General features: G+C 45.7%; 1 protein-coding gene across 1 annotated transcript; it reads left to right on the top strand.

Moving 5' to 3' along the window:
• Window positions 1-13,824: 13,824 nt before the first annotated feature.
• Window positions 13,825-23,386, top strand: LOC140210335 (uncharacterized). The gene is made up of 2 exons (XM_072279209.1): window positions 13,825-13,891; window positions 20,902-23,386. Exon 2 carries the CDS (start codon window positions 20,910-20,912, stop codon window positions 22,905-22,907), a length of 1,998 nt encoding a protein of 665 aa, XP_072135310.1. The 5' UTR covers window positions 13,825-13,891; window positions 20,902-20,909; the 3' UTR covers window positions 22,908-23,386.
• The last annotated feature ends 1,821 nt before the right edge of the window (window positions 23,387-25,207 follow it).

Consider the following 25,207-nt stretch of genomic DNA (forward strand, 5'->3'; position numbering starts at 1 on the left):
CCCCACTGGTTCAAGAGCCTGATGATTGAGGGGGTAATAACTGTTCCTGAACCTGGTGGTGTGGGTCCTGAGGCTCCTTCATGGGTAAAGCCTCCACAGTGAGCACATTTACACGTAGTGCTGTCTCTGGAAAGTGGCATCCATCATCAAGGAGGCCCACTGCCCAGGTCATACTCTCCTCTTGCTGCTGCCATCAGGAAAAAGGACCCACATCACCAGGTTCAAGAACAGTTATAACCCCTCAACCATCAGGCTTTTTATTTCTTCTACCAAAGTGCATGACCATACAGTTCTCAAATGGCCTAGATCGTCAGACAACATCGCCTGGATGCAGTTCGATGATGATCCCAGCCAAATCAGCATGGCGGTTGTTGTCAGATCCGGGCCTGGACGAAAGGAGCAAAAAACAAGCAGCTTGTAGGATGGGGGATGAGGCAGAACGAGCTTCTTGTTGGATTTGGAGTAGGCGAGAGGAGGGGAGCTGGAAGCCGGGAGTAGATGGGCAGTGATTTGGCCAACACTGCCGGCCCACCAACTGGAGAGTGTCATGGTTAAGGGTCGAAACACTCAGTGAAGGTTGGGAACCACCTGATGACATCTGCTCCTGGGTGAAAACTACGGTTACCTTACAACGTAACTGGAGAATGCACCCTAACAAGAGGGGGCAACCAGAGAATTTTCCCCAGCATCCAAATGGCTAATAAGAGGGAGTTTTTTAAAAGATATTTCAAAGGTTCCAAGGTTCATTTCTTATCAAAGTATACAACTCTGAAATTCATCAGTTCTCTGGGTAACCATGAAACCAAGAAAGAAAAAAAAGGCAGCACGATCATCGACCCCCAAATCCCTCCTCCCACACAAAAACAGATCAGGTACATCCACCCCCAAATCCCCCTCACACACAAAAACAGATCAGGCACATCGACCCCCAAATCCCTCCTCCCACACAAAAACAGATCAGACACATCGACCCCCAAATCCCTCCTCCCACACAAAAACAGAACAAAATGGACGAAGCATATCGACCCCAAATCCGTCCTCACTGAAAGGAAGTCAAAGGGGATACGACATAGGTAAGTTTTTTACACAGGGTGGTTGCTGCCGGGGTGGTGGTAGAAGCAGATACATTTGGGTAACTTAAGAAACTCTTAAATAGGTACGTGAATGATAGGAAAATGGAGGGCTATGTGGGAGGGCAGGGTTAGATTGATCTTGGAGTAGGTCACTGTTTCTTAAGGTTGTTATAGCCAAGTGCAGCAATCAGAATAAGCTCCCACGACCTATTAAATGCTCCCAACGCTGTGCACCCGTAACAGCCTCTGACAACCAGGTCCAGCTCCTGGCCTTCCTGTGTGATTTAGCTACTGAGCCCGGGAGAACTGTTTCCACCGACAGGAGAAGGGCAAAGGCAGGTTACTGGCGCCTCAAAACCAGTTGCTTCGGGCAGATGGGGCTTGTCATCTGTGTTTGGCAGCTCGTCTAGGAGAAGGAAAACTCTGATCACAAACCTCCGCTGTCTTGGGGCTAAACCCACTCATGGGGAAGGCTTTGGGAGTAAACCCCAAACTCAACATCGGACTGCCTTAGGAACTCCTGTGACTTTGCTGGTACCAAACTGTATCGGCCTCTGCCGTTCCCTTGGGTTGATCAGATGCGTGGAGGGAAGGAGCTGGCTACGTGTGCAGCAGCTCGCTCTCCATATCGTACTGAGCAGGCTTCTGTATCTAACCAGCTAGGACACAGCATCCATGGTCGACCCTGACCGACGCAGTAGCTTATAAATTCACATAACTTTGTGGGCTGAAGTGCTGCTGTGCTCTCCCTTCCACGTACAGTGAAAAGCTTTGTCTTTCATACCATCCATACAGACGATTACATCACATCAGTGCATCGAGACGTTACACGGGAAAAGCAGTAACACAATGCAGAATAGAGTGTTACAGTTACAGAGAAAGTGCAGCACAGGCAGACAGTAAGCTGCAGTCATTGTGAGGTCGATTGTGAGGTCAACAGTCCATCTTAGTGTTCTAGGGAACTATTCAATAGTCCAATAACAGAGGGGTAGAAGCTGTCCTTAAACGGGCTAAATGGCCTAATTCTGCTCCTGTTTCTTGTGGTTTAGAGCAGAGGATCCCAGCCTGGGGTCTGGGAACCCCTTGCTTAATGGTATTGGTCCATGGCATAAGAAAGGCTGAGAACTTCAGAGGGATTTGGGTCAAACACTGGCAAATGGATCTATCTTAAATGGGCATCTTGGTGGGAATGGACGGGTAAGGCTGAGGGACTGTTTACATATGACTAGTGTTAATACCCAGTATAGACCCATGGGCCATAATCTGCCCTGTGCTACCAGTGTCAGCTTGAGCCTTGGATCCTGTGTGGGCTCTGTGCTGGGCTACTGTCTCACGGGTTAACCACGATCTTGGCATCGATCATCAGGGACCCCCATCACCCAGGCCATGCTCTCTTCTCATTACTACCAGTGGAAGGAGGCCCTGCACCAGCAGGTTCAGGAACAGCTATCACTCTGCAGGCTCTTGAACCAGTGTGGATAACTTCACTCACCTCAACACTGAACTCATTCCACAATCCACACACTCACTTTCAAGGACTTTACAATTCATGTTCTCAATATTATTTTTGTATTTGCAGATTGTTTTCAATTGTACACTGGTTGTTTAGTTATAATTCTTCATAAATTCTATTGTATTTCTTTATTTTCCTGTAAATGCCTTCAAGAAAATAAATCTCATTGTTGTATAGAGTAACGTATACTGTACATACTTGGGTAGTAAATGGGGTTTTCTCAGGATGGACCAGCCAGGAGACCGACGGTGCCCCTTCACTTCCGCACAAGTCTGGCAGCTTCCTGCCCACTCTCACGGGGCTCTGCCAAAGTGTTCTCAGTCTGTGCCAGGGCCCCGTAACCGAAACCCTAACCCCACCTGCTCCCCCAGCTCCAATAACGCACCTGGAGGGAGGCTGGGTCGGTTTCAAGTTACACCGTCCCTCAGGACATCTGTGCCTCCACTCTGCCAGCACAGCCCACTGCCCCGGAGACTGCTGCCAACCGCTCGAGCCATCTGTCTGTCTGCCTCCGAGCCCTGAGGGCATCTCTGCCAGGACTCGAGCCCGTGGCAAGGGAACACCCACTTCACAGGCCAGCACCTAGAGTCACTGGGCTGGCTCTTATCATGTTACAGGTAGACAACAAAGGCACCAACAACCTGCCTTTATGTCGAATCTGAAGCATAACTTGGTTCAGTTGTCAGATGTCAGCATTGGCTGGCATTCCTAATAACACACAGAAAATGCTGGAGGAACTCAGCCTGTCAGGCAGCATCGATAGAAATGAAAAAAAACAGTTGACCTGACAGGCCGAGACTCTTCTTCAGGACTGGAAAGGAAGGGGAAAGATGCCAGAATAAAAAGGTGGGGGAAGGGAAGTAGAACAAGCTAAAAGGTGATTGGTGAAGACAGATTGGTAAGGGGGTGGTGATGAAGTAAGAAGCTGGGAGATGATAGGTGGAAAAGGTAACGATCTGGAGAGGAAGGAATCTGATAGGAGTGGGAAGTGGACCATTGGACCTGGAGTATTGTGTGCAGTTTTGGTCCCCTAATCTGAGGAAAGACATTCTTGCCATAGAGGGGGTACAAAGAAGGTTCACCAGATTGATTCCTGGGATGGCAGGACTTTCATATGATGAAAGACTGGATGAACTAGGCTTATACTCGTTGGAATTTAGAAGATTGAGGGAGGATCTGATTGAAACTTATAAAATCCTAAAGGGATTGGACAGGCTAGATGCAGGAAAATTGTTCCCGATGTTGGGGAAGTCCAGAACGAGGGGTCACAGTTTGAGGATAAAGGGGAAGCTTTTTAGGACCGAGATGAGGAAAAACTTCTTCACACAGAGAGTGGTGAATCTGTGGAATTCTCTGCCACAGGAAACAGTTGAAGCCAGTTCATTGGCTGTATTTAAGAGGGAGTTAGATATGGCCCTTGTGGCTAAAGGGATCAGGGGTATGGAGGGAAGGCTGGTGCAGGGTTCTGAGTTGGATGATCAGCCATGATCATACTGAATGGTGGCGCAGGCTCGAAGGGCCGAATGGCCTACTCCTGCACCTATTTTCTGTTTCTATGGAGAAAGGGGAGGAGGAGGGGCACCAGGCACTGGGGGAGATGATAGGCAGTGAGGAGAAGAGGGAAGGGGGAGGGAATGAAACAGATAAATTACCAGAAGGAGAAATGGAAGTATTCAGATGTACAGTGGAGAACTTTATGACTGGTTGCATCACCTCCTGGTACGGCACAGGACTACGAGACGCTGCAGAGGTTCAGCCGGCACAGCCCTCCCCACCACGAGAACATCTTCAAGAAGGGCTGCCTCACAGAGACAGCATCTACCACCAAGGAACCTCAATATTCGCTACACACCCTCAGCTCGGGAAAAGTACGGGAGCCCAAAGACCAATATTCAGTGTTTTAGGAATAGTCTCTTCACCTCTGCTAAGGGTCCAGGAATAATCTCTTCACCTCTGCTAATTTCTGAGGGTCCAGAAACACTGTCTTACTGTTTCTGAGGGTCCATGAGCACTATCTCACTAATCCAGAGGATCTGTGCACACTATCTTACTATTTCTGAGGGTCAGTGAACACTATCTCACTATTTCTGAGGGTCAGTGAACACTATCTCACTAATCCTGAGGATCTGTGCACACTATCTTACTATTCCCCTTTTTCACTAACTATTTTTTGTGTCATTTATCATCATTTTATGCCTTACACGGTATATCTGTAACAAAACAACTAAACTCATCATCATGACCAGGTTTAATATCACTGACATGTTGTGAAGTTTGTTGTTTTGTGGCAGCAGTGCATCGCAATACATAATAATAAATTACAAAAGGAAATGTGTGTAAAAAAATAAGCAGAGTGAAAAGAGAGCAACATCAAGTGAGGCAGTGTTCATGATCCATTCAGAAATCTAAAACATTCAGGCTCCTGTAGCTCCTCCTTGAGGGTGGCAATGAGAAGAGGGCATGTCCTGGGTGATGGGGTCCTTCATGATGATTGGTGCATTTTTGGGGCATCACGTTTTGATGGTGTCCTGGATGCTGAGGAAGCTGGTGGCCACGATGGAACTGGCTGAGTTTGCAACTTTCTTTACAACTCCTCTCTGTCAGTGATAAAGAGCCTGATTCTGATTTGACACTGAGCCTTCAGAGTTCCAGATGTTAGCAACTCCATTCCTAATATGTTCCAAAGCCAGATTCATCTTGTCACTTCTGCAGTGCTGGGAACACCCCACCCAACTTCACACAAAGCAAGATCCCACATTGTAAAGTAGAGACACACGACAGCAGAACAACACACGATCTGCAGGAGGAACTCAAAGTTCAAAGTAAATTTATCATCAAAGTACATATACATCACCAGATAGTCATAGTCATACTTTATTGATCCCGGGGGAAATTGGTTAAACAACCCTGAGATTCACTTTCTTGTGAGAATTCACAGTAAATATAAAGAAGCACAATAGAATTAACAAAAGATCACACCCAACAGGATAGACAAACAACCAATGTGCAAAATACAATAAACTGCGCAAATACAAAAAGGAAACAAAATCAAGATAATAATAAATAAACAATAATATCAAAAACATGAGATGAAAACTCAGATAAAGTTGAAAGTAATTTTATCAAAGTCCGTATATGTCACCATATACAACCCAAAGATTCACTGAAAACAAAAAAAAAGCAATTAATATCAAGAATATGAGATTGAGAGTCCTTGAAAATGAATTTATAAATTGCAGGAAGAGTTCAGCGTTGGGCTGGGTGAAGTTATCCCTGTTCCTGAACCTGGTGGTGTGGTCCGAAGGGTCCTGTACCCCCTTCCTGTTGGGAGTAGTGAGAAGAACGAATGGTTCAGATGGTGGGGTCCCCTGAAGGCAGATGCTGCTTTGCTGTGACTGCAGTCCATGTATATGTGCTCAGTAGTGGGGAGGGTTTTACCTGTGATGGCAGATAATTAAGTATTATTGGACCCACTCCATCACTGATCTCTTTTTTAAATTATAGAACGTAGAGCATAGAAATCTCCAGCACATTACAGGCCCTTCAGCCCACAATGTTGTGCTGACCGTGTAACCTACTCTAGAAACTGTCCAGAATTTCCTTACCGCATAGCCCTCTATTTTTCTCAGGTCCACGTACCTATCTAAGAGTTTCCTAAAAGACCCTATTGTATCAGCTTCCACCACCACCGCCGGCAGTGCATTCCACACACCCACCACTCTCTGTGTGAAAAACTTATCCCTGACATCCCCTCAGTACCTACTTTCAAGCACCTTAAAACTTGCCTCCTCATGTTAGCTATTTCAGCCCTGGGAAAAAGCCTCTGGGTATCCACTCGATCAATGCCCCTCATCATCTTGTACACATCTTATCCTCCCATCGCTACAAGGAGAAAAGGCCAAGTTCATTCAACCTATAAGGCATGCTCTCCAGTCCAGGCAACGTCCTTGTAAGTCTCCTCTGCACTCTTTCTATAGTATCCACATCCTTCCTGTAGTGAGGTGACCAGAACTGAACACAATACTCCAAGTGGGGTCTGACCAAGGTCATATAAAGCTGTAACATTACCTCACGGCTCTTGAATTTAATCCCATGGTTGATGAAGCCCAACACATCATATGCCTTTTAAACCACACAGTCAACCTGTGCACCAGCTTTGAGTGTCTTATGGACACAGACCCCAAAATCTCTCTGATCCTTCACACTGCCAAGAGTCTTACCATTAATATTATATTCTGTCTTCATATTTGACCAACCAAAATGAACCACCTCACACTTATCTGGGTTGAACTCCATCTGCCACTTCTCAGCCCAGTTCTGCATCCTATCGATGTCCTGCTGTAACCTTTGACAACCCTCCAGACTATCCACAACACCCCTAACTTTTGTGTCATAGACAAACTTACTAACTTACCCTTCTACTTCCTAATCCAGGTCATTTATAAAAATCATAAAGAGGAGGGGTCCCAGAAGAGATCCCTGCAGAACACCACTGGTCACCAACCTCCATGCAGAATACGAACCATCTACAACCATCCTTTTCCTTCTGGATCCATAAAGCAAGATCCCCTTGGATCTCATGCTTCCTTACTTTCTAAAAGGAGCCTTGCATGGGGAACCTTATCAAATGCCTTACTGAAATCCATATACACTACATCCACTGCTCTACCTTCATCAACGTGTTTTGTTACATCCTCAAAGAATTCAATCAGGCTCGTAAGGTACAACCTGCCATTGACAAAGCCATGCTGACCATCCCTAATCAGATTATGTCTGTCCAAATGTTCATAAATCCTGCCTCTCAGGATCTTCTCCAACAACTTGCCCACCACTGAAGTAAGACTCACTGGTCTATAATTTCCTGGGCTATCTCTACTTCCTTTCTTGAACAAGGGAACAACATTTGCAACCCTCCAATCCTCCGGCATCCCCCCCCCCCACCTCATCCCAATCAATGATACAAAGATCATCACCAGAGGCACAGTAATTTCCTCCCTTGCTTCCCACAGTAGCCTGGGGTATATCTCGTCCAGTCTCGGTAAAGGAGATAGAACTGTGATCACTACCTCCAAAATGCTCTCCCACCAAGAGATGTGACACCTAACCAGGTTCATTCCCAATACCAGATCAAGTACAGCTTCTCCTCTAGTTGGCTTATCTACATATTGCATCAGAAAGCCTTCCTGAACACAGCCAACAAACTCCACCCCATCTAAACCCCTTGCTCTAAGGAGATGCCAGTCAATATTAGGAAAGCCAAAACCACCCATCACAACAACCCTATTATTATTGCACCGTTCCAGAATCTGCCTCCCTATCTGCTCCTTGATGACACTGTCACTACTGGGGGGGGGGGGGCAGGGTCTATGAAGGCCCTCGGTAGAGTTATTGTCCCCTTCTTGTTTCTGTCTTCCACCCACACTGACTCAGTAGACAATCCCTCCATGACTTCCTCCATTTCTGCAGCTGTGATACTATCTGATTAATGTCACTTGCCCACCTCTTTTGCCTCCCTCCCTGTCCTACTTGAAACAGCTAAAGCCCGGCACACTCAGCAGCCATTCCTGCCCCGGAGACATCCAAATCTCTGTAATGGCTACAACATCACAGATGCATGTATTGATCCACGCTCTAAATTCACCCACCTTGTTTATGATATTCCTTGCATTAAAATAGACGCATCTCAAACCATCTTGGCTGAGTGCATCTTTGCTCTAACATCTGCCTATCCTTCCCACAAACTCCTTACAAGCTGTCTTTACTTATGTCCCAACTGCCCTATCCTCTGCCTCTTCACCGGTTCCCACCCCCCTGCAAACCTAGTTTAAACCCTCCCCAACAGCATTAGCAAACCTCTCCACCAGGATATTGGTCCGCCTCAGAGTCAAGTGCAACCTGTTCTTTTTATACAGGTCACACCTGCCCCAGAAGAGTTCCCAATGATCCAAACATCAGAATCCCGGCCCCTGCCCCAATCCCTCAGCCACGCATTTATCCTCCACCTCACTCTATTCCTACACTCCCTGTCGCATGGCACAGGCAGCAATCCCAAGATGACTACCTTTAAGGTCCTGCTTCTCAACTTCCTTCCTAACTCCCTGTATTCTGCTTTCAGGACCTCCTCCCTTTTTCTACCTATGTCGTTGGTACCAATATGTACCACGACCCCTGGCTGCTCACCCTCCCATTTCAGGATATTGTGGACACACTCAGAAACATCACAAACCCTGCACCTGGGAGGCAACCTACCATCTGTGTTTCTTTTTTACGCCTACAGAGTCGCCTGTCTGTCCCCCTAACTATAGAGTCCCCTATCACCGTTGCCATCCTCTTCCTTTCCCTACCCTTCAGAGCCACAGGGCCAGACTCTGTGCCAGAGGCACGGCCACTGTTGCTTCCCCCAGGGAGGCCGTCCCCCCAAGAGTACTCAAAATGGAGTTAACGGGGATGGCCACAGGGGTGCTCTTCACTACCTGACGCTCCCCCTTTTCTCTCCTGACAGTCACCCACTTCTCTGTCTCCAGTAGCTCCAGGGTGACTACCTCCCTGTAGTTCCTGTCTCTCACCTCCTCACTTTCCCAACAAGCTGAATGTCATCGAGCTGCAGCTCCAGTTCTCTAACCCGCTCTCTAAGGAGCTGCATCTCTATGCACCTGGTGCAGATGTGGCCATTGTGGAGGCTGGAAGTCTCCTGGAAATCTCACATCTGACACCAAGAGCAGAAAACTGGCCTCGCAGTCATACCCACTATCCTTAGGTTAAGGGAAAAAAGAATGATGAAAGTAACTTACCTCCCTACCTTGCCTCGGCCCGTCCTCGCTTTGATGGCTTTGTTACAAAGTCTGCAGACGAAATGAGGATAGGTGGGGGGCAGGTTGGTTTGAGGAAGTAGAGAGGCTACAGAAGGACTTAGATAGATTAGGGGAATGGGCAAAGAAATGGCAGATGGAGTACAGTGTCGGGACACGCACTTTGGTAGAAGAAATCAAAGGGTTGACTATTTTCTAAATGGAGAGAAAATACAAAAAACTGAGGTTTAAAGGGACTTGGGAGTCCTTGTGCAGGATTCCTTAAGGGTTAATTTGCAGGTTGAGTCTGTGGAGAGGAAGGCAAATGCAATGTTAGCATTCATTTCAAGAGGACCAGAATATAAAAGCAAGGATGTAATGTTCAGACTTTATAACGCACTGGTGAGGCCTCACCTGGAGTATTGTGAGCAGTTTTCAGCTCCTTATCTGAGAAATGATGTGTAAAAACTGGAGAGGGTTCAAAGGAGGTTCATGAAAATGTTTCCAGGATTGAATGGCTTGTCATATGAAGAGTATTTGATGGCTCTGGGCCTGCATTCACTGGAGTTCAGAAGAATGAGGGGTGATCTCACTGAAACATTTCAAATGGTGAAAAGGCCTTAATAGAGTGAATGTGCAGAGGATGTTTCCTATGATGGGAGAGTCGAAGACCAGAGGACACAGCCTCAGAATAGAGAGGCATCCTTTTAGAACAGAGATTAGGAGGAATTTCTTTAGCCAGAGAGTGGTGAATTGGTGGAAGGGAAACAGGAAGAAGGCAGGAGATTGGGGCTGAGAGGAAAATTAGATCAGTCATGATGAAATGTCGGAGCAGACTCGATGGGCCAAATGGCCTAATTCTGCTCCTATATCTTACGGTCTTATAGTTGTGTTCTGTTACATTCCTTAAAACTTCATCGGGCTCTCCCTTCCACACATCAGAAACATTTATCAGGAGCGCTGCGTACACAGGGCCCTTGGCATTGTCAATGATCCCTCCCATCCATCCAACAACCTCCCTGACACCCCCTCACCCCCAATCAGGCAGGAGGTACAGGGTATCAGGACAAGAAATGTTAGGATGGGAAACAGCTTCTTCCCCCAGGCTGTGAGACTACTGACAAAACACACAAAATGCTGGAGGTGATGCTCTGTGCCGAGACTAGGTCTCATCATGTACGAAGCGCCAGCACTGTTATACTGTTTACTTTTTAACTTGTGCCAGTAAACCCAGCTTTTATTTGTTAATTTATATGTGGTAATATTACATTATGCTTTGTGTGAGTGTGTCATCTGTATTGTGTTGTGCACCTTGGGCCAGAGGAATGTTGTTTTGTTTGGTGGTACACTTGTGGTTCAATGAAACGAAACTAAACTTCCGTTTGAACTTGACTGTTGTCATTTATGTAGTACACCACCACAATAATTGAGGGGGTTCCTCACCCAACCTAGCCCCTCTCTCTCCAGTAGCAGAACCCTACACTGTGGTCCTCTCCCACCAAGTCTTTGTGGTGGCTTCAATATGTAAAGCGTGTTGCTCCAGATTTCTGTATCTGCCATCTCTCCACATTACATTGTGAGGAGATCCTGGAGTACTCCTATTAACTGTGCTTTTGAAGAGAGAGAGAAAGAGTTATTTACCACCGATGTGTTGCTTTTGAAAAGAGAGAGAGAGACGAAGATTAACAGTTGGACTGTCACTTTAAGGCATTGGAAGTAACTTTGGATTTCTACTGAGTTGGGTTTGGAGACAGCACCGAGCAGCTCGAAAGTTGCTATGGTGACCAACAGGACATTATTGATGTTACTTTCAAGGGCTTGTTGCCTGCTTGCATTTCTTTGCAGACAAAGGAAGGAGAGACTCTTTGAATGACAGGTGATGCTCAGCCTGGTGAGATAAATAGGAGGTCAGATGATACAGACCTCAGACACGTGATCTGGACACTGAATGAGCTTTGTTGTGCCCACAGAGAAAGTGGGTTTTGGAGGATCGATCAGGCGGATTGATCCAAATTGCTATTCCAGTGAAGGAGAAGGGGTTGACTGGTGGGGAGTTGTCTATGTGTCCACCCTTGCCTGGGTGATAGCTCCACCACAGAAAACCGGTCCCCCTGGTTAAAGTCACAGTCGGTGACTTGTGAAGGACTTCGGAGGATGACGAGAAGATCGACGGCAACAGCTCACCTGAAGACTCAACTCACTCTCTCTCTCGCTACATCACTACTCAACTAAATACCACGAACTGAACTGAACTGAACTTTACTCAACATCGTAAGGCTGTATCTTTTTACCCCTAGACTTAAAGAAGTTTGGTTTTCATACATATATTTCCACACTTACTGATTTAGTCACTTATATATAATCACTACTAACCTGTTTGATTTATTTACATTTATATTTACTGTACTGTGTAGTTATTAATAAATATTATTAGTTTATAGCAATACTAGACTCCAAAGTGGTTTCTATTTCTGCTGGTTTCTTTATTCCTGTCATGGGGTACGTGACAACATAAACACACAAGACCATAAGACCACAAGGAAGACTATTATGGCTTGCAGCGGGATCTGGAAAAATGGGCTGAAAAATGACAGATGGAATTTAATGCAGACAAATGTGAGGTTTTGCACATCGGTAGGACCAACCAGGATAGGTATTACACAGTGAATGGTAGGGCACTAAGGAGTGTGGTAGAACAAAAGGAAGACAATATAGGTCCATAATTCTTTGAAAGATTGAAAGTGGTGTCGCAGATAGATGGGGTTGTAAAGAAATCTTTTGGCACATTGGCCTTATAAATTAAAGTATTGAGTACAGGAGATGGGATGTCATGTTGAAGTTGTACAAGACATTGGTGAGGCCTAATCTGGAGTACTGTCTGCAATTTTGGTCACCTACCAGCGGGAACAATGTAAATAAGATTGAGAATTTAGAAGGATGTTGCCGGGTCTGGAGGACCTCGAGACAAGTCAAGTCACTTTTTATTGTCATTTCGACCATAACTGCTGGTACAGTACACAGTAAAAACTAGACAATGTTTTTCAGGACCATGTCTTCAGGTTCTTCACTCAGAGATTCGGTGAGAGTGCGGAATGACTGGTGCAGGAGGGCTGGATTTCAATATTTAAGAGAAGTTTGGATAGGTACATGGACAGTAGGAGTACGGAGGGCTGTGGTCCCAGGATGGGAGTAGGCAGCTTGAATGGCTCTGAAGGGCCGGTTTCCGTGCTGTACTTTTCTATGACTCTGTGAGACGGAGGAGCAGAAGTAGGCCCTTTGACCTATCGAATCTGCTCCAGTGGCTGATCCATTTCCCTTTCAGCCCCAATCTCCTGCTTCTCCCCTGACTAATCAAGAATCTGCAGATGCTGGTAATCCAGAGCAACACACACACAATGTTGGAGGAACTCAGCAGGTCAGGCAGCATTTATGGAGAGGAATATGCAGTCACCATTTCAGGTCGAGACCCTACATTAGGACTGGAAAGGATAAGAAGGTGAGGGAAGGGGAAAGAGGATAAACTCGAAGGTGACAGGTGAAGCCAGGTGGGTGTGGGAGGGGGAGGGGGGGTGAAGGAGGAAGCTGTGAGGTTAATAGGTGGAAAAGGAAAATGGCTGGAGAAGGAGGATTCTGATAGGAGTGGACTGGGGAGGAGGGGAAGGAGGGGCACCAAGGAGAGGTGATAGGCAGGCGAGGAAAAGAGGTAAGAGGTCATAGTGGGGAATGGAAGAAAATGACTGGAAGGAGCCATCAGGTTGGAGGCTACTAAAACAGAATATGAGGTTTTTCTCCTCCAACCTGGTAGTGACCTGACCGTGGCAGAAGAGGAGACCAAATGGTAATTGAAATGGTTAGCCACTGGGAAATCCCGCTTCATTTACATTGTGGAATCTTACTTTGTACAGACTAGATGATCTGCTCTTCAGATGGCGAGAAACCTCTCTTCAGAATGCCGCTCAGGGACTTTCCACGGGCGCCCCAAACGCCGGGTTCGGTTTCCGCTCCATTTTACATTGTACAGACTAGATGATCTGCTCTTCAGATGGCGAGAAACCTCTCTTCAGAATGCCGCTCAGGGACTTTCCGCAGGCGCCCCAAACGCCGGGTTCGGTTTCATTCAGAGAATCGAGAGTGGGTACCGCGGCGGGAGAGGGAAAGAGGTGGATTCTCTGACCGGTTGGGCGGACCGTGAGCTGACAAGAAAGTTAGTTCTATTCTTTAAATATTGTAAATTAATTACTTAGGGCAAATTGAAAACCGGTAATGTGTGGCGAGGGGCAGAGGAGTAAGGCATGGGACAATGGGGGGGGGGGGAAGAACGAATGAACGGGTAGGAGGGTGTTGGTAGGGATTAAAAAGGGGGAGGGGCGGCCGGGTGGGGGAGGGAGTCGAGTCGAGTCTACCCTACCGTCTGGGATCCGCCCTATGTTCCGCCCCAGCGTTCAGTCAGTACCGCGCCGGCTCGGAGTCTGGACCAAGCTCCCTGTGTAGCTGCCGACGCGATCCGGAGCAGGAGGGTAGGTTATCCTGGCCGGAGGGAGGAATTAGCCCGACTCTGCTCCAGGGAGGAGGGTAAATCCCCAGCCCTACGTCCTATATAGGGGGGAGCGGCGCTTGTTACTGAGGGAAAGCCCGGGACTTGAAGGAGGAGAAACCGGTTCTTTTGTTCGCCATGTGCGGAGTTTAACTGACCGGCTCCCGGACCGGGACTGGGATTGTCTCCTCTTTCCCCTCCCATGGATTTTGACCGCCCCCTCCAACTTTCCCAATTACTCTGGCACCCAGCACCGCCCCATTTTACATTTTGTCCTCCCTTCCCGGGGTCGTGTCCTCCCTCCCGTTCTAGACACCCCTCCCTCCGGCGGAACCCCTTACCCCGCCACTCATCGGTCGGCGTCTCCCTTCGAACCCGGAGAACGTTGGGCCGTCCGGCGCTGGGACATCCTGCGACTCACCACCGCCTTTGTTCCTCCTTCTCCCCACCCCACCGTGAGGAGACCCCCCCCCCCCCCCGCTGGAAGAGCGCAAGGACCCAGAATCGAGGGTTCGCTCCCGGTGGGAGACCTTCTCTTCCCCCCACCCCACACCTCCGTCTGGCGGACACCGAACCGTGGGGGTGGGTGGTGGTCAGCGAACCCCTGGGCGTGAATGTGGGATCGGACCGGGTTGTAGGGATGGTTCAACATGTCCCGTTGCTGACTGGGAGATTCCCAATTACTAGAATATTCCTCCCCGTTCCGCCCTGGTATAAAGCGGGTCGCCAATTCCGTGTGTGTGTGTGTGTGGGGGGGGGGGTGGAATTTGGGAGGGGTCACCCTGCAGTCTCTATAGGGGCAAGGTGCTAACTCCGTGTCATGGTTAACACGGGGATGCCCTCGGAGTCGGTCTGTTCCCTGCTGGGCGGGTCTCCCTCCCGGTCTAAGATTGAAGGAGGTCCGGTCGAATCGGTTGGTTTGTCAGTGATTTCGTCGCCCCTGGCCGATCCACCGCCCCACCACCCAATGTCCCGTTACTCCAAATGTCTGCAGGCCTGGGGTAGGAGGCGCCTGTTGGCCACCTCCAGGCAGTTGTACCTCGTACTAGCCAGCGTCTGTTCCCAGCGGAGCAACTCGAAGCTGGTTTGGGCTGTTGTGGTGGAATCTGTCTGGGTTCCTCTGCCCGTGTTCAGTTGGTGCCCTGTTAATGAACTGGAGTCAGCTAGGCATGTGATAAGGTCCGAAGAAGTCTTGGGGAGTATCTGGTCCAGGTGGTACCGGTTGGACCAGGTTTGACAGGACGCAGAGCGTCGAATGTGGAGTGACACAACCTGCAGGAGGAACTCAGCGGGTGGAACAGTATCTGCAAGGGGCGTCTTCGGGTCTCACTCCTCCTCCTCCCCCCCCCTTCTGCTTTCTTCCCACTTAAGTCTGGTCCCTATATTTTGGGTGTTTAGAATCTGGTTCAATAACTTGGCATATGTTGTGAAATTTTTGTAGCCACAGTACTGTGGAATACGTAAAATAAATTGTACAATTAAAATGAGAAATGCATATAAATCTAACTAGTGCACAAATAGTGAGGTGGTGTGCAAGGGTTCAATGACCATTCGGGAATCTGATGGTGGAGGGGAAGAAGCTGTTTCTGAATTGCTGAGTGTGTGCCTTCAGGCTCCTGTACCTCTTTCCTGATGGTAGCAATGAGAAGAGGACATGTCCTGGGGTTTGGGGGTGCTTAATGATGGTTGCTCCTTTTTGAGGCATCGCCTTTTGAAGATGACCTTGATGCTGGGGAGGCTAATGCCCGTGGTGGAGCTGGCTGCGTTCACAGCTTTCACCGATCTCGTGCCTTGGCATCTCCATACCAGGCGGTGATGCCAACCAGTTAGAATGCTCTCCATGGTACACCTGTAGACTTAAACATCAAACTTCCCCATGGATCGGGGCACTGATCTATGGTACTGGTCATTAGCATTAAAACAGTTAGGAACCCCTACCTTATGAGTTCATCTAGCAGTTTATTTTTTTAAACCGCTTGCATTGGGATAGTCTTCCTGTAAATGTAAGATTGTCCATGGACTTAGCTTTGTATGGATGAATCTGTAGATTCAATTAAAGATTTGATTATCGTAAAGCAGTGCTCAGATCAGCAAGCTTTAAATTGCATGTTCCTACTGTGATGGTCTCAATGAGGGATAAATGTGATATTCTGGAGATCCAGAGCAACACACACACACAATGTGTTGGAGGAACTCAGCAGGTCATCAGCATCTATGGAAGGAAATAGTCACCTCAGTATGCGACAGAATTACCTGCTTGAGCACCTGTCCATGCTCACCATTTTCCCCATTTGCATTCATCTGCAAGCTTGCAATGGTGGTTGTCTGTCATGTCTGACAATGACAGGAAACCTGTGGGGGGTGGAATTTTGAAAGTGGAAAAGCTGTTGCACTGGGCAGTTCCGCTCTCGACTTCGAAAGGTGGGTCCAGTGGTATGAGTGGTCATCACATTTGGGGTCTTCCTTGGTTGCAATGGATGACCATTACTTCTGTGTCTTGTCATGTCCTTGGCTCTCTAGAGAGCATTGCAGAACTTTCCTGGCCATTGGATCTCACGGTAGACCTTATCTGCCTAGTCCATTGGAGTTTGCTTTGCATGCTAGGACAGGTATGTCCCTGTCTCGCTGGGCTCTGAGGCCCATTGGCTATCCTCACCTGCTTTAGCCTGCCTGTCAAAGTGGTGTACTAGGGTGTGGCCACTGTCATATGCAAACAGTTATGTAGATCCACAGGTGAGAACTGAGCGTCTGGTGGGGCCGAAAGCTGAGTGAGTGATTGGACATTGCAAGCCCCTTCACCAGAGGTGCTACCCTTCTCTGAACACTCCCTACACCTCAAAGCTTGCAATATCAAATCTTAAACAGTCCAAAATCATGGCAGTGCTGAATAGTATCTTTGCTCCTATCCTCCACGTTGGAATGATGTCATCTTTTATAATGTAACTTCCTTGCCTGGAATTAGGTTTAAACTGGCAGTTGAAGTGTTGAGTAAAGTTAGTCAGTGGGGAGCGCAAAGCAAAGGTATTTAAATATTGTTAGATTAGGGAATGTTGATGTACAAAGTGATCTGATGACCTTGTACAAACATGCAGGGTGTAACAACATAGGTAACCAAATGGTATGTTGACCTTCACTTCCAATCTGAATGGCAAACTTTGTTGCATTGTATGACAGGACAATGTCATGCCACAGTTATACAGGGTCTTGGTGGGACAGCCAGGAATGATCTGTTATGGTCTTGACAAAAGGATGTACTACTGGGAAGTGGTGGAACAAAGGTTCATCAAACTTTCTATAGGTAAGGTCAATCCTATAGTTAGATTGGGGTGACTTGGCCTCCATTCCTTGAGTTTAGAGTGGCTGGATACTGGAAAATGTTTGTCCTGGCTGAGATATCCGCTGCACCGTCTATCCACAGGCCATGCCACTCAGGTACTTGGACAATTGTTCTGTATGTTTTTTGCTATCGTAACTATATGTGCAGTGTACACCTGGGCCTGGAGGAATGCTGTTTCATTTGGTTGTATTTGTGTGTCTGGTTAAATTAAAATTAAACATGAATTTAAAGAAGTCCATAATGAAGGGTCAGGGTCTGCACTGGTGTTCAGAGCAAGACTATTGAGATTCTAAGTGAAGAAATTTGAGTGGTGAACCTGTGAGATTCATTGCCACAGAATGTGAAAGTCAAGCTCAATATTTGAGAGCCTTCTTCAGACAGGACATCACTATATGGGGAGAGCAGGACTGTTGCTGTCAAAGTCAAAAGTAGATTTATTAATGTATGTTACCATATGCAACCTTGAGATTCATTTTTTGCAGACCTTTACAGGAAAATAAAGAATTTATTAAATATTATACACACTGACAAACAGCCAATGTGCAGAGTAAATTGTGCAAATAGGAAAAAAAAAGTACGAGTTGCAGAGTCCTTGAAAATGAGTCTCTAGGTTGAGACTGGAAAGACCATGGGGCACGTTCCATGTGATCAAAGTAATGTACCAAAGTGAAATTGAATATTCTGACGGGTTCAGAGTTGGTACCCTCTATGATACTCAAGTTTAATTGCTATGTTAAAATTTGCATTGCTTTGGTTAATTGCATCTTAAGGCAAAGAGCAGGGTCTGAGCGAGCTAGTATAAATCATAGTCATAGTCATACTTTATTGATCCCGGGGGAAATTGGTTTTCGTTACAGTTGCACCATACATAATAAATAGTAATAGAACCATAAATAGTTAAATAGTAATATGTAAATTATGCCAGTAAATTATGAAATAAGTCCAGGACCAGCCTATTGGCTCAGGGTGTCTGACCCTCCAAGGGAGGAGTTGTAAAGTTTGATGGCCACAGGCAGGAATGACTTTCTATGACGCTCTGTGCTGCATCTCGGAGGAATGAGTCTCTGGCTGAATGTACTCCTGTGCCCACCCAGTACATTATGTAGTGGATGGGGGACATTGACCAAGATGGGATGCAACTTAGACAGCATCCTCTCTTCAGACACCACCGTCAGAGAGTCCAGTTCCATCCCCACAACATCACTGGCCTTACGAATGAGTTTGTTGATTCTGTTGGTGTCTGCTACCCTCAGCCTGCTGCCCCAGCACACAACAGCAAACATGATAGCACTGGCCACCACAAACTCGTAGAACATCCTCAGCATCGTCCGGCAGATGTTAAAGGACCTCAGTCCCCTCAGGAAATAGAGACGGCTTTGGCCCTTCTTGTAGACAGCCTCAGTGTTCTTTGACCAGTCCAGTTTATTCTCAATTCGTATCCCCAGGTATTTGTAATCCTCCACCATGTCCACACTGACCCCCTGGATGGAAACAGGGGTCACCGGTACCTTAGCTCTCCTCAGGTCTACCACCAGCTCCTTAGTCTTTTTCACATTAAGCTGCAGATAATTCTGCTCACACCATGTGACAAAGTTTCCTACCGTAGCCCTGTACTCAGCCTCATCTCAAATCAATGAATTGAACTAGCTTGTTTGATTGAGAACATTGTTATTAGTGTTAACCTAGTCTTCCTCAGTCTGATCTATGTTAATGTTGGATAGGAATTATTGTAGGTGGTTTTGGAAGAGTGAGTAACCAGGATTCCTAATCTGGGATTTTAAGATTTGAAGTAAACTCCAGTTGTACTGATCACTAATCTTATTTTGTCTTGGATTGTATCCATTTGGAAAACTGGCGAATCCCTGCCTCCTGATTTATCAAGGTCATGTCAGCAGCTCCCATTGTACTGAGGATTATTTAATGTGGATATTGATTTCTGTGAAACCCTAATCCATTCTTCGAAGAGGGGCAGTTATGAGTGAATTAATGGAAGTCGTTACCCTTCAGTGGAATTTTAACTGCTTCTGTGTTGGGTGCACACTTGAGGTACAGCTTTTTCTTCATTTGTCATGATTCTTGGATACCCATTGTGAGTTGGGGTTTCAGGTTAATTGCTCTTCCCCCTTGGGAAAGGGATAGCTGCTTTGCAGACTGAACCTCTACTTGGATATAATTTTACAAGCCATCCACTGTTTTGTTTTTCTGGTCACTCCACCATGAAGTTTTCAGCAAGCATAATTGCTACACTTAAATGCATACTTCATAAACTCTTAATTGCCTAATTACCCAGTTAAAGCTGATAGAATAATATCAGATCTGAGATTCTCAACAATCCTGTTAAAATTAACTTCCAGTGTAGAGTGTTCACTTGACAAACTTCTCTGATCTGCTATTGCTCCTGAATAAAATAAGCTTGTGATCAAGGCTTCTGAATGGATATTGAGATCTGAGGGTTTTATTCTATAGATTTTAAGGTAGAAAATTAATTGCCTAGCCATAGGAGTACTGTTGTAACTTGTGACTATGATGATGATGACGTCGACTCAGGCCTGAGAGACCAGCGTTGGGCATTTTCATGCCTTACAAGGCGCGGAACGAGAGACTGTGTGGCACGCCACTCCTCACACAGACATTTCGCAGTACAGTATTTTCTTTATTTTACGAGGTCGAGTTGTGAACTCAACACTCAACCTGGCACGGATGGAAAACGTACTCAGGAACAGCCCGACTGGATTTGAACCCAGGAACCTCCGTTCCGGAGTCCGGCACTGATGTCACTGCGCCACCAGTGCTGATGAAGGGTCTCAATCTGAAACATTGGCCACTTGCATAGATGTTGCCTGCTCCGCTCAGTTCCTCCAGTATTTCGTGCTTCTTGGGATACAAATGGGTCGGAGGGATGGAGATACATAGGCTGGGGCTCTCTCCTTGGACTGTAGGAGGCTGTATAAAAATGAGGGGCATAGATAAAAGTGATAGGTCTTTATATTTCCCAGACTCTAAAACTAAGCATATACATTTCAAAGGGACCTAATGAGTTTTTCTGCACAGGAATGGTGGGTATGTGGAACAAGCTATATGGAAATTGTAGAAGCGAGTATAGTTAAGATATTAAAAAGGAATTTGAACAGTTTCATGGATGGGTAAAGATTTGAAGGGATATGGGCAAGTATATAGCTTGAGCAGACAACTTGGGCTGAATGGTCTGTTTCTTGATGTATAATTCATGGTGTTGGCACTTGGCGTAAGTGTAGCTGAGTGGATCAAAAATACTCTAGGTGCTAGACAATGGAGAAAGTATTAGAATACTTAGTCAAACTTTTGTATGTGAAAGTGAGGATGTTCATCCTAAATGTAAAACGGGGTATTGGAGGTTTCTGAATGACTATACTAAGGCCAGATTGTGGCTCGTGCTGTTGTAAAATATGCCAGAAAAGGGATCAGTTTTCAACCCTACCACCCTTGGGTCAGGTGGGAGAAAAGCTCTAGATTTATTTAAACTGCCTATTAACTGCCAGAATTGGAATTGTGGTTAACTTAGAGGTGTTGGAACTAATTGGTTTCCAAATGTTATCACTCTTTGTACGCAGTATTTTATTTGTTTAAACTTGCCCATTCATTACCACTTAGCTTAATCTCAATCTTTCCATTTGCAGCTAACAGCATGGGTGGCAGGCTGGGCAGAAAGCGGAGAGGCTACAACGTGAGCGAGCCAGCGGAAAGTAGAACGGCTGCAGAGTCCACTGACAACCCTGAGGTGAAGCAAGTTGAGCCCAAGAACAAAGCTGTTTCAAAAGACCAAGGCAAGACAACTGGTGAGCCTCCTGAACAACAGTCAGCAAGTGAGGCTCCCAAACAGGCAGATGAAGGAGCTGGAGAGAAACAAGCAGCTTTGATAGCTACAGATGTGGAAGCTGCAGAAATAAATGAAGTAGCAGTGGCGAGTACCTCTGAGCCTCCTCATGGCTGTGAAGTGCAAGGCGACGTAAACTCTTCTGGTTTGGTTGAAGCAGAAAAGCAACTGCCTGACCAGACAGCCCATTATCCTTCACCAGAGGCTGGTGAGCCATCCAGTGCTACTGCAGTGATTGACTTGGCTGCTGAAGTTCCAGAAAGTGGCTCCAATGCGGAAACTCTAAAACCAGATTTGGAGCTGGGAAGAAGTGTGGCTGAAGACATTTCAACTGAGAAGTCTAGTTTGGGTGATCAAGCTGTGACAAGTCTGGATGAACAACTAGAAGAAAGCTGTGGAAACCTAGATGTTGAAGCAGATCCTGGTAAAGTTCTTAAAGGAGTTTCTGAAGATGCATCCCACACTGCAGTGTCTTCGTCTGTCAATCACGAGGCACCTTCACAAGAAACAGAAATGTCTGTCCAGGAGAGACAGCTTGAGTCTCAGGTTAAATGTGACTCTTCTAAGGAAGACGAAGAACCAAAATTGACAGCAATAACTGAAGAAACTCCTATTGATGTTGTGTTGAAGAATGAAGTGGCCATGTTTGCTGTTATGGAGAAAGATGTGACTGAACCCAACACTGGAGAAGAGGTTCAGGGAGCAGTTAATGAACCTCTTCATTCTACCACCCAAGCAACAACTGATATTGGACAGGCACCTGCCTGTGCACAGGATAGCTCTACCTCTGGAGGTAGTTGTGTTGCTGAAATTGAAGATCATGGCATTTCATTAAAAGAATCTGAAAGTCCATCTGTAGACTTGTCGCAGGTGGACTTCAGCAGTGTGACAGATGCAGGCCAAGCAGATCCAGTGATTGCAGAATCTGCCCCAGAGGATAACTGTCCAAGCACAGAAAATGTGACTGAAACCAGCCATGAACAGACTGCGGAGCCGATGGGCTGCCAAGATAGTGTGGAAGTTCACAGTGTGATCAATACAGGCCAACCAGATCCAACGACTACAGAATCTGCCCCAGAGGATAATAGTACAAGCACGGAAAATGTGACTGAAACCAGCCATGAACAGTCTGTGGAACCGATTGGCTGCCAGGATAGTGTGGAAGAAATATCTCTGCTGAAGACTAGTTCTGAACTAATACCAGATATTAAACTCACCGTCTGTGGTGAAGGCTTACAAGAGGAAGAAGTGAAGGATGATATACAGCCAGTACCTGTGGATGAAACAGTTGAATGCATTGATCAGGATGCCAATATTGATCCACAAGCACCAAATGAAGCGCAGGATGAGAATCAATCAGCGTTGGACTCAACTGAAATTACCCGAGAAATGCACAACCCTTCAGATCAAAAAATAGAGGAAGTGGAAACTTCAGGGGATCCGACACCTGAATCTCAAAGTTCAACTCTCAAAGAGGTTTTCGCAGAAGTGAACACTGAAGAAATTAATTCCACAGAGAACTCTACAGATGGAAAATTAACTGAATCCGTCACCAGCAAAGTTGAAGATGATCATCCAGAGACTCCTGTGCCAAATGGGACCACTTCAGATAGAGAATTGAAAAACCAGAGCCAAGTGGAAGTTACTGGCCAAGATATCACTGCTGAAGAAAATGTCCAAGTTAGTGGTTTGGAGCCAATAGCAAGTAAAACCACTGAACGAGTGATTGAAAATCTTTCTCAGGAATCCTGTCTTGCACTGAATAACGAAACTCTCAATTCGGGATCACTAGATATGAATGTTGAATGAGATGTGTTGGAAGCAGAGGCTCATTAAGATGAGGTTGAGGATCCAGAGTAAATTGAGCAGAAGGTGGAAGGTTGGCTGGAATTTGGACTTGTTCAAACCAGCTAGTGCCCGAGTTTGATTTGAGAAGGAATTTCCAAGCTTTTGCTGCAAGCAGAATAGTGACTCAACTTGAAGGTTTTGAACAGTCTTGACTAGTTCCACAGTCCTCTGCTTAAGTTTGTTCACTTGAAGAATGCACCAAAAAAAAACACTGGAAGATTAAAATTGAGACTCTGCCTTATACCATAGCTTTCAATATGCAAGATGTTGGGTATTAGTAGTACACCTTTAAAAGCATGTTAATCTAAAAGGGTTGTTCAGAAGACTTGAACTCTTGATAATTTAAGTCTAAATTTAGACTTCAATTTGCATAATATGCTTTGAGGTCAGTTATTAATTGGATAATGAGGGTTTTTAAAACTTAATAAAGTGTCATATTATCCTGGTTTTGGTTTAGTGCTTTTATTTGAAAGAAGCTTGGCTACAAGGAACTAGCTATCTCAACCAAAGACATTGCTTGTCCTGATGCAAGTTCCATTACAAGTGATATCTGAAATAAGTTATTTTACTGCAATGAGGGTCCTACAATTGGAATGGGATTTTTGGTGGGGTTTTTTCTCCTTATCAGATCTGCCAATGAAAATAAGAATGGGCCTCTGTCTAATTCAAATAATGGATTGACTGACCTGAATTCCTACTTTGTCTGGAATACCAGTTGGCAGCTTGCAGTGACTTGTGAAGTTATTTTGGACAAATTAAATTTCAAGTGCAAACCACATGACTTGTCAGCTCTTCAAGGCTTTACAGCTGGGATCTTGAATATATTGTATACTTGCAAATACCAAATGTGAAGATCCCTTTCCCAAGCACGAGTTCCAAACTCTAGCCCCTTCTGGCATGTGTTTGGAAGGGAGTAAAGTGATGAGACATTTCAACTGATCACATTTTAAACAGCTGCAGGATCTTATGCTGAAAAAGAAAGCTGGATACTGTAAAAATATTGACTTTAGATAAAGTACCAATGAGCACTGATCCAAAGAATACCTGGGGAATTGGGTACAGGAGATGGGAAATGAATCTACACTATCTGTCATTACTGGATACAGGAAGCTGTAAATTGGGAGGGAATGGCTTCAATGGGGTGAGGCAAATCCAAATTAATTAGAGCAAATTGTTGTGACAAATCTGAATCTAAACGATTAAAGATGCCAAATGCCTGGTATTGGGGAGAATAACGGATGTAGCTTAATGAAAAATAGAAAATTTGGCTTGTCACTTGACGTAAGGAAAATGTTGAAGATATAGTAGCAGGGTAAGTAGAGTAACTTGAGGTAGACTGAAGTTGACAAGATTTTGTGGAAACCAATTTTTCCAACTCAGATGGTTCTTTAATATGTAAAATAGTATAGGTTTTGAGGTACTATTTGACAGTAGAAATTGCAGAAAATCAAAGCTCGTGGAGAAGGCAACTGGCTTGGATAGAAAACTTTGGGTAACAGACAAAAGGACATCTTTCTCAAACAAAGAACACATAGGATTAATCAGTGCTGGATCCTGTGACCTGAAAGCAGCAAAGATATGATTACTAAGTTTGCTGACAAAGTGGAAAGAGACCTCAAACCTATATATAAGATTTGGCATGTGTATTTGGGGGTGGAAAGTGAAAGGGGATGGAAACTTTTGGTTGTGAGAATGAAGCATCTGGGTGGCTTGCAAAATGATTAGCAAAAGGTAATTAGCGAAATAGAGAGGTGGGTGCAACTCTAAGAAATACAATATGTCTGCATTTTATTTAAATACAAAATACCATAGTCCTATATGACAACATACAAGATGGGGGAGGGGGGGAAGAAAATGTACGGGCTAGCAGGAGTGTGGGTGAGGCTGATTTCTTAGTCAAACCATTTCCTTATTAAATTCCAATCCTTTGCTTCCACCTATTCCCTCCCACTTTTTACTTCATACTACTTCCTTATCATCTGGTTTCACCTTTCATCTACCAGCATATACTCCTTTCCCTCCCTCCACCTTATTCTGACTTCTGCCCCTTCCTTTCCAGCCTTGATGAAGGGTCTCAGTCCAAAAAGTTTACGGTTTATTCCTCTCCATAGATGCTGCCTAATCTGCTAAGTTCCTCCAGCATTTTTTTTTTGCTCATGATTCCAGTATCTCCAGACAGGTTTTTTTAAAAAAAATATATTAAACAGTGACATTTAACTGGCCCTCTTGGTCCAAGACACTAATTTAAACTAATCCCATAT

This window comes from Mobula birostris, chromosome 15 (genome assembly GCF_030028105.1).
Source record: "Mobula birostris isolate sMobBir1 chromosome 15, sMobBir1.hap1, whole genome shotgun sequence".
NCBI lineage: Eukaryota > Metazoa > Chordata > Chondrichthyes > Myliobatiformes > Myliobatidae > Mobula > Mobula birostris.

What these genes read in the sequence shown, in the direction of transcription:
- LOC140210335 (XM_072279209.1), top strand. Translation starts at nt 20,910, where the DNA reads ATGGGTGGCAGGCTGGGCAGAAAGCGGAGAGGCTACAACGTGAGCGAG.